Source organism: Simochromis diagramma, unplaced genomic scaffold (genome assembly GCF_900408965.1).
Source record: "Simochromis diagramma unplaced genomic scaffold, fSimDia1.1 OVJJ01000293.1, whole genome shotgun sequence".
NCBI classification, from domain to species: domain Eukaryota; kingdom Metazoa; phylum Chordata; class Actinopteri; order Cichliformes; family Cichlidae; genus Simochromis; species Simochromis diagramma.
Genome location: NW_024386801.1, coordinates 4,009,282 through 4,019,682, shown reverse-complemented (window position 1 = coordinate 4,019,682; position 10,401 = coordinate 4,009,282). Strand labels below are relative to the sequence as shown.

Genomic DNA, 10,401 nt, shown 5'->3' with positions numbered 1-10,401 from the left:
ATAACCACTTTTCTGCCGGAGCATTTTCAACTATGACACCTTATGCTCCTCTTTTTTTTGTTTTAATTCAATTAAATTCAGTTTTATTTAGTGCCAAATCACAGCAACCGCTGCTTCAATTTGCTTTAAGGTCATTGTCTCCAAACCATACGCCATGACAGGCCTCACTACTTTCTTGTCAACCTTCACTGTTGCTGCTGTCCTACTGTCACAAACCACTCCTGTCACTCCTCCCCACCTGCTCCAACCTGTGTGCACTCCCTTCTTCAACTCTCTTGTGCACCGTCAATTGCTTTTTATGGCTGACCCCAGGTATTTAAACTAGTCCACCTTCACTACCTCTACCCTCTTGCATTTACTGTAACACCTCTCTTTCTCTAATTCACACATGTATTCTGTTCCGACTTTCATTCTCTTTTCCCTGGAACATACCTCCACCTCTCCAGGATTTTGTCCACCTGCTCCCTGCTCTCACTACAGATCACAATCTCACCCACACTTTGAACTCATCTATCACCCCTACCACCTCACTACAGTCTGGCTTCATACATGTTCTCCACCACCTTCACAGGCATCTCTGCGACTACTTATGTGATACCAGTTTCTCATTTTCTCTAGCTCCACAAAGCTACAGTGCAGCTTCTGATCTTCTCTACACTTCTCTATCAACACCCTCAAAGCAAACATATTTTTATTTATCTATCATTTTCTTCTCCGCTTGAAGACATACTGCTACTCACTGATTATAAACTTTCTTCTTAACCAAGCTTCCACAACTGTTTCCTAGCTTATGTCATGGCTCATCAGCTTTATGCCTCTGTAGCAGGGGCGATTTTAGCCCCATTTCTGGGGGTGCTTCAGCACCCCCAAAATGAATCAAAGCACCCCCAACGATTTCTTACTTTTTTTGAAAATATTTGCTGTTTGTGGGACACACTACTAAAAATATAAAAAGCATATAGTACTTAATTGAGATGGAACATTTTAACAACAAAAGTATAGATAACCCAGGTTATCTATACTTTTGTTATACTTTGTTACAAACCATTTTGGGAGGGGGGGGGGGGCCTCCCCCCCCTCCCAAAATGGTTTGTTCCAGCTCGGCTCTTCCCTGCTCTGGCTCTAGCGCCGTTGCTGCCAGAGCGATAGTGGCTGAGAGCGGAGGTGGAAGTGCCAGGCTTAAAACAGGACATACAGGGAGTGCAGAATTATTAGGCAAGTTGTATTTTTGAGGAATAATTTTATTATTGAACAACAACCATGTTCTCAATGAACCCAAAAAACTCATTAATATCAAAGCTGAATGTTTTTGGAAGTAGTTTTTAGTTTTAGCTATTTTAGGGGGATATCTGTGTGTGCAGGTGACTATTACTGTGCACAATTATTAGGCAACTTAACAAAAAACAAATATATACCCATTTCAATTATTTATTTTTACCAGTGAAACCAATATAACATCTCCACATTCACAAATATACATTTCTGACATTCAAAAACAAAAAAAACAAATCAGCGACCAATATAGCCACCTTTCTTTGCAAGAACACTCAAAAGCCTGCCATCCATGGATTCTGTCAGTGTTTTGATCTGTTCACCATCAACATTGCGTGCAGCAGCAACCACAGCCTCCCAGACACTGTTCAGAGAGGTGTACTGTTTTCCCTCCTTGTAAATCTCACATTTGATGATGGACCACAGGTTCTCAATGGGGTTCAGATCAGGTGAACAAGGTGGCCATGTCATTAGTTTTTCTTCTTTTATACCCTTTCTTGCCAGCCACGCTGTGGAGTACTTGGACGCGTGTGATGGAGCATTGTCCTGCATGAAAATCATGTTTTTCTTGAAGGATGCAGACTTCTTCCTGTACCACTGCTTGAAGAAGGTGTCTTCCAGGAACTGGCAGTAGGACTGGGAGTTGAGCTTGACTCCATCCTCAACCCAAAAAGGCCCCACAAGCTCATCTTTGATGATACCAGCCCAAACCAGTACTCCACCTCCACCTTGCTGGCGTCTGAGTCGGACTGGAGCTCTCTGCCCTTTACCAATCCAGCCACGGGCCCATCCATCTGGCCCATCAAGGCTCACTCTCATTTCATCAGTTCATAAAACCTTAGAAAAATCAGTCTTGAGATATTTCTTGGCCCAGTCTTGACGTTTTAGCTTGTGTGTCTTGTTCAGTGGTGGTCGTCTTTCAGCCTTTCTTACCTTGGCCATGTCTCTGAGTATTGCACACCTTGTGCTTTTGGGCACTCCAGTGATGTTGCAGCTCTGAAATATAGCCAAACTGGTGGCAAGTGGCATCTTGGCAGCTGCACGCTTGACTTTTCTCAGTTCATGGGCAGTTATTTTGCGCCTTGGTTTTTCCACACGCTTCTTGCGACCCTGTTGGCTATCTTGAATGAAACGCTTAATTGTTCGATGATCACGCTTCAGAAGCTTTGCAATTTTGAGACTGCTGCATCCCTCTGCAAGATATCTCACTATTTTTGACTTTTCTGAGCCTGTCAAGTCCTTCTTTTGACCCATTTTGCCAAAGGAAAGGACGTTGCCTAATAATTATGCACACCTGATATAGGGTGTTGATGTCATTAGACCACACCCCTTCTCATTACAGAGATGCACATCACCTAATATGCTTAATTGGTAGTAGGCTTTCGAGCCTATACAGCTTGGAGTAAGACAACATGCATGAAGAGGATGATGTGGACAAAATACTCATTTGCCTAATAATTCTGCACTCCCTGTATTAGCTGCATTTAACTTTCAGTTACTCTTTATATAGTTAGGTAGGAGTCAGGCCATGTTTCTTTTTAGCTGAAAAACATTACACCCAGGTAACCTGCAGTGTTGAAAACTTGTTTTCCAATGATGTTTGCTACCCTACAATCCGTCCTGCTCTGTAGTAACATCCGCAATATTTGACTGTCCTGTTGATCTCATTGAAATGTATATAGCCTATTTAAAATCTAAAACTTAACATTGTCCGTAGCCTGCTGTTGTTACAACTGTTTGAAATATAATGAGAGAAACTGGTTATTTTGTCATATGTGCATGTACCGATATTGAACCCAAGGTACTAACTAGCTAACTGACTGGATGACCATTAACCTTATAACTCCTGTTGTGTGTGTGTGTGTGTATACAGAGAGACAGCCAGGTTCATAATGGATATGAGGACGTTTTTTCAAAAAAAGGAGCCACATTCAGGTAAAAGTGTAAGATCAAATGATCCATCAATAAAGGATAATGTTAGATCAGTGTTTCAATATTTATATGCTTTATTAGATGTACATGTGGTTTGGTTATTTGCCTTTTGGTTGAAAGTACACTGAGAGAGGACTTTTTTTTATTAGTGATCTTAATAGTATTTTTTTTTTAATCTAATTGAATACAATCTATTTGTGTATGATTGTCAGTCCAAAGAGGGGAACATGAGGAGAAAGTACAAGATCAGGAAGAACCAGGTAAGAAAACAGACAGGGAGTACTAACAGGCAAAACAGAAACTGTTAAACTGGCAAAGGAAAAAAAACAAAACAAATTTTACTCATACAATCTGGAAGTTGTGTTCTCCCTATATTAAAGCTGCTATACAGAATCTGCAAAACAAACTGGGTTGTCAGCCTTGGCACTGCATTACCATATTGAGCTTCAGTCAGAGGAAGTCACGGTTGCCAAAGACTTTTTTGAAGCTCAAGAGTGAGGCTGGTGCCATTCCAGATATGTTAACATTGTACAATCTTCTGGATAATCAGATCTTCCTCACACTGAAAACTGTTATTCAGGTTGCCCTAACAAACCCAGTTAGCAGCTGTAGCTGTGAGAGGTCTTTTAGTGTCTTGAGTCAGCTCCATACCTGGCTGAGAAGGACCATGGGTCAAAGCTGACTCCAGCACCTGGCTGTGATGTCAGTTGAGAAAGAGATGCTTGAGAGACTTGACCACCAAAATGTGATAGACAGATTTGCCAACCTCAAGGTGAGCCGACATAGGTTAAAAGAAAAAATCTGCAGAGCCATAGTAGTATCTGCAGTAAAGATCTTTTCATACATTGTATACATTGTACCATAGGCCACAGTGTCTCAGTTTTCTAATTTTTTAATAATATTTTGTACATTTCAAGGACTCTTTTATTTTTGGAGTGTATTTTTTATGTATCTGTATTATATTATACATACACTTTAAAAGTGAATCTCTGTCCAAAAAATGCACTCCGTTTACTTTTTACTCACTATGAGCATCATTTTCATCATCAGTTTTTTTTTTTCATTCCAATCCATTCTTCTTTAGCAGCATTTAAATAACCTTTATCAGATTTGATGGTTTTGTTACAGACTGGTCAAAAAAGTGTTTTGCTTTTCTTTCACAAATGTGGGGATTAAATTGTGTTAAAATGTACAAAACAGTGATGTCATGTTTTGTGACGAGGACCCAGGCACAGAGAGACTTGATGAATTTAAGAATCTTATGATTTTAATAAAGAAATTTGCAGACTTGCACAGAGAGGTTAAAATTATGATGACTGATAATGGAGATGAAGACAACAGACGATGAGGACAGGGAGGAACAGGGGTTTAAATGCACCAAGGAGACAGTCAGAGGGAACTTGGGACAACTGGAGACATTTAGGGGTGCAGGGACTAACAGAGACAAGGAAGAAGTCTCATCGTGATGAGTAAAGTTTACCTTGCCTGGATGGGCAGCTCTCTGGGTGCTCAGCACCCCCAAAGCTCTGATCCTTGAATCGCCCCTGCTCTGTAGTAACTACACCTCTGCACGTACGTCACACTCTTGTTTTTGAAAAACCGTACCAACACACTTCTTCTCCATAGGCATCCACTCACTCTCCAAGATTGTGTTAAACACCCTTGTTTGTTGCTGCTCCATATCTGGACCACCGCCTTTCCACTCTTGATTCTCCTCATAGCTGTCCCCACCTTCTTCTTATTAATCATCTGCACTTTCTGACTTTATATATGTATATTTCTACTCAAGAAACAGATATTTTGCGCCCTAAATGCATCAAATTTCTAGAGTGTTCTAGATTTCCACAGTAGTGGCGACACCATGTGGTCTGCAGCTGTCAAAACGTGTTCTGGACGGACATTGCGTAAGGAAACTATGGGGCCGAAAACGGAAGTGCTCGTCATACATGTATCCGGCAAGAGTGTATGGAGGAACTTCTGGAAGTCCCGTTATACGAACAGACAGTCGGTTCCTTTATCCACGATCAAGATGGATCACCGCTTCTCAAACCACGAGTTTCTATAAGACTGCATCTTATAGTGTATATAAGATGCAGTCTATGGGTTAGGAGGACCATGTGACATTTTCAGAGTCATCGTCCTGTCTTCAGCGGACATGCGTCAACAAAAATAAAAATAAATATTCATATTTGGAAGTTAATTTGTTGGGTTATTCTTTTGTTCGTGAAAATGAATCAAAAACTCGCTTACATATAAAATATTACACGAATACACTTCGGGACTAAAACGTTTTCTGACTCGTACTCCCACAAAGCCGGATATACGCACAAGTGAGTCATCTTACTTCCGTTGGTAGCTCTTCGGACCTTTAATTTTCGTTCTACCCAGCTGCTAGTCTCTACTAACACCCGGCGTCTGTTGTGCTCGATTTATTTATTTTTTTGTTATTTGGAGGTTTTTGTCCATCTGTAGGTGCTGAATACGCAAATTTTGATGGGGTTTCCCTTAGTTTGGTGCGTTATTAGCGCAGAGCGGAAGTTCGCCTTTCGAGCTTTTTGGTTAGCTGACGTTAACGTTGCCAAACGTTAGATTAGCTAACTTTGCTAACGCGTGCTATTGTGAAGAAAGTAGGATTAACTACTCTGTTTGCAAATGTCCTACAGTAGACTGTTACTGATACAGTCGTTTGTTACAGCTGTCTGGCTAAGTAAAGTTTGGAAACGCCTGAAAGCTAAACAGTCATTCAGCACTCCTGCTTGAGTCTTCAAACAGCCAGCCTACATCGCCGACCGAAATGATGGATTTTGATAACATATTGAACATCGCCTCACAAAACCAGGGCCTCAGCAGTGTACAGGTGAGTAGAAGGCTCTCACTGGCAGACGTTTTACTCAGGCCACTGAGAAAACTTAACATCTGTGGGTATGTGTGTGAAAAAACAGATCAGGGAGGGTCTGTTAATGTAGCCAACTTTCATTGTCGTCATACTGTATAGACGTGTACAAACATGCTACATTTTATTGTGACATTAGATTACCATTTTTTGCTATATCATTATGGGGAGGACTGTAAATGTTAAACAAGAGTGTACACTTTCCCCATAAACTACAACTTGTATTGTATGTGTTCTTCTCTTTGAGCAGAAGAGATACAGTTTACAAGCTGGACCCCCGAAAAAGGACCCAAAGTCAAAGGGTGTAAATCCTGCTGCTGTGCAGGCACTTCTGAAGAAGCAAGTCACTGAAAACAAAAAGAAAGGTATTAATGATTTAATAACTGTTAAGTTTCTAATGCAGAATATTGGGATTTATTAGTTATGGACTGTTGTATACGGATTGTTCTTCATTCATTGTGTGTGTGTGTTTTTCCTAGAATTGGAAATGAAGAAACAGAAAGAGGAGCTATTAGCCAAGAGGGTTGAGTTAAAGTCAGACCGTAAAGCGCGTGCCATGGCCTCCCGAACTAAGGATAACTTCAAAGGCTACAATGGTGTCCCAGTGGTAGAGGTTCCCAAAAAGAGGAGATCAAAACATGATATGCAGGAAGATGACTTGAATGGGGGAAGTTTTAGGAATAATACAATTGACCCAGAGGATGATGAGGACAACTACGAGTATGAACAGACAGATTCAGAGCCAGAGTCCGAGCCCGAGCCACTGAGGCCTGGGAGAATAGCGGGTAATAGTAGCAGTAGTAGTGGCAAAACCTCTTCTAAAAAAAACAATGGGCCGCCCAAGCCCCCTGCACCTTCCATGAACTTTGCTGACTTGCTCAAATTGGCAGAAAAGAAACAGTTTGAACCAGTTGATCTAAAACCCAAAGTAGTGAAAAAGGAGGAAAGGCTGCGCACAGCAGATGAGATAAAGGAACTGGAGATTGAGCGCAAGGCTAAGAAACAAGACAAAGACAAAAACTCAAAGGCAGACAGAGGAAGAGATGGGAAGTCTCAGTCTGGTTATAGTTCAAGTCAAAAAAACACTTTTGAGAGGGAACAGAAGAACAGCAGACCACAAAAGATCTGCTTAGAAAAACAAAGTGTGCCCAGTGGGTCAATAAAGAAGTCACAACCAACAGTATTTAATGATACAGGCCTCTCTTTTTCCAAACTCTCTGGTAGTGATAGAGAAAGAGAAAGAACCAAGCTGTCTTGCAGTGATAAAGAAAAATCCAAGACAAGCTTGTCTAATTCATCAGGTGTCATAAACAGTAAAGTACCTTCAAAAGCCATGTCATCTCAGGTTTTAGCCAAACAAGGGGCCCCAAAGCCCTCGTCTAGCCACAAATCCAGCACCTTAAGTGACCTTAGCTTCAGAAGAGAAAGCTCGTCATTACTTCAAGGAAAAGTTTCAGGTATTCCTGGGAACAGGCCTTCTGGTACAGCTGGCACAGGCCAGAAGTCCAAACAGGTGAGTTCTCAACAGATTAAGCCTAGTCAGGGTAGCTCCTCAAAGCAGGGACCCACAAATGGAGACCCCAAGTTCGGAAGGGGAGAACCACCACGGTCTGGAATGAATTCTGCAGCAAAATCAGGTGGAAATTCAGTGATGAGACCTTCTTTGAGTGGCCCCCCTAAGGCTGGGAGCCAGCCTCAGTCAAAAACTGGAGGGACATCTGGTAGTGTGCCAAAGGCCAGGCCTGGTGGTAGTGGCCTTCAAGGTCATCCTGGAAGTATTGTATCCCGACCTCAAGGAAGTGGACCAGGTCGGCCTGGCAGTGGAGGACTTGTACCAGGAAGACCAACTAGCAGTAGTGGATTAGGACCTGGAAGACCAAAGTGCACTGTAGTGTCAGAGACCATCTCATCCAAGAATGTTGGTGGACCCAGGCCAGGCATGCCACCTCGGCCGGGGATGCAGGGGATGCAAGGCATGCCACCTCGGCCGGGGATGCAGGGCATGCCACCTCGGCCGGGGATGCAAGGCATGCCACCTCGGCCGGGGATGCAGGGCATGCCACCTCGGCCGGGGATGCAGGGGATGCCACCTCGGCCGGGGATGCAGGGGATGCCACCTCGGCCGGGGATGCCACCTCGGCCGGGGATGCCACAGAGACCTATGATGAACAGACCACCAGGTAACAATCAGAGTGAAAATAATGATATGAAATTAAGTTAAGTTAATCATGGGTTCAGTTACGGACACTGTTTAGTGTTTTAGTCACGAGGATATTTAGTAGTGTTACAAATAGCCTGACGAACATAATCCAGAAACACTAAGCACCATACAAAGAACTTCTCTCTACATTTTAAATAACATTCAACATTTGAACTCTTATTGCAATGGTTACCTGTAACAAAACAAGCAAAAAGTATTTGTAGGTCATATAAATGATGAGTATTTCATATTATAGTGCAGTGTGTGTGTGTGTGTGTGTGTGTGTGTGTGTGTGTATATGTATATGTGTATATATGAGAGAGAGAGAGAGAAAGAAAACAACTTCCCGTAACCCACAAGCAACACAATACAAAGGAAATTGTATTATACATTGTGCACACAGTAATAAACCCATCAGCGTAATATTGTGTTGACTGCTGCAAAACAGCTCTTACCCACTGGAGCATGAACATGGGACATCTGGGGGGTGTTACATTGTGTCTGTGTCAGGACACTGACTGTGGATTGTTTGGACCGTGTGGATTGCAGGGTGGGGTCTGTGTGGAAAAGCATCAATTCCAGCAATCCTAAGCGGCATAGGCTAGAATTATTATATCATATTATATTATATTTAAAATTGCTAACATTTGCTAACAGCCTGAAAAAAACACAACAGTCTGCTACAGGGCAAAGGGTTTGTTTGCCCAACTGAATGAAGTGTCAGCAACACTCACAGCCTTTGTCCTCATTATTGTGTCGCAGAGCTGCGACCTACCCCAGACAAAACATAATTTCAGTGTCTTCTCCCTACTATGTTTATATTGACAAGGGAAAAATTTGACATGCCGCATTTTGAAAGTAATTTCTATATTCATTATCCAGGACCGATGCTGCCACCTATCACATCTGCATACAAGAGGAAATATGAGGATGAGGAAGATGAGTATGACTCAGAAATGGATGATTTTATTGATGATGGAGGTGAGGTGCAGGAGGAAATTTCTAAGCACATAAAGGAAATCTTTGGCTATGATCGAAACAGGTAAGGCTTGTCACTACATGGTCTGATGTAAGGAAAAATCCATTTAATTGAACTGAAGATCAAATTCTATATTTGTTTTCAACCTCTGCAGATACAGAGATGAGAGTGACTATGCACTAAAATTCATGGAGAGCAGCTGGAAAGATTTGCAGAAAGAAGAAGCTAGGAGGTAATAAGATTTTTTTTGGGGGGGGGGACCTCAGTTTCTTCTGTCTGTGTGCCATTTGTCCATAGTGGTCTACTCCTTTTAAAAAAAAAAAAAAAAAAAATACAAAATAATGTTTTGTTCTGTATTTCTGTGATTTGCCACTTTAGCCTGAGAATGGCTGTGCAGGAGGATCTGGAGGAGGAAAGAAGGGAGGAAGAAGAGCTGAAAAGAAAAAACGTCAAGAGGAAAAAAATGAACTGAGGCCTCATTGTTGTTGAGAGGAATAAAACAAGATCATTTTCTTCATTTTGCTGAGAGATGCGACAAAGGGATATACAAAACCCAGTGACTGTCCACTTTGGGTGCTTTGTCATTGCTTCTCTCCCTGAGATTAGATAAAACCTAGCAGCATCTCAAGAAAACTGGAGAGGAAGAATTTTAGTAAAAGAAGGCTTAAAAAAGACAATATGCACAAATTATTCAGGCACTAGGATTAAAGTTCTCACATTGTCCTTTCTTATTTATTTTACCTGCTGAGTGCAGGGATACCTACAGTCCCATCTGTTTAAAAAAACAAAAACAAAAAAGATTGGCATCAACAACTACAGTAATGGAAAAGTGTGATTGATTTCTTTCTTTCTTCTTTCTTTTTCCTCTTTTTTTAAAAAAAACAAACAAACAAAACAAAACGCTAACATGAAATGTTATATAAATGATGACATGCTATTTTTGAGGCGAAGTTGTTGCATATTTTTCCAGACTTTTATTGTAAACTCAGTAAAATGTAGACGACATTACCATTTGATACTTTGTTTTATCTTTGCAAGGATCTGACTGACAATAATGCATTAAGGCTTTTGTTTAGTTTTATGTCTGCATTTTCAGAGTATGACAATCTAAAGCTTTTTTTGGAC

The 10,401-nt window shown here is 41.4% G+C and overlaps 1 protein-coding gene across 3 annotated transcripts; it reads left to right on the top strand.

Annotated features, from left to right (window-relative positions):
• The first annotated feature begins 5,196 nt into the window (after positions 1–5,196).
• On the top strand, positions 5,197–10,265 carry spty2d1 (SPT2 chromatin protein domain containing 1). Of its 3 annotated transcripts, none has more exons than XM_040025231.1 (7): positions 5,197–6,061; positions 6,348–6,462; positions 6,577–8,034; positions 8,071–8,277; positions 9,180–9,339; positions 9,431–9,508; positions 9,655–10,265. In XM_040025231.1, the coding sequence occupies exons 1-7, from the start codon at positions 5,999–6,001 to the stop codon at positions 9,746–9,748; spliced, it is 2,175 nt and encodes a 724-aa protein (XP_039881165.1). In that variant the 5' UTR covers positions 5,197–5,998; the 3' UTR covers positions 9,749–10,265. The 3 variants fall into 3 exon arrangements, with proteins under 3 accessions (XP_039881165.1, XP_039881164.1, XP_039881166.1); XM_040025232.1 differs by having other exon boundaries at positions 5,198–6,061; positions 6,577–8,126; positions 8,226–8,277; XM_040025230.1 differs by having other exon boundaries at positions 6,577–8,277.
• The last annotated feature ends 136 nt before the right edge of the window (positions 10,266–10,401 follow it).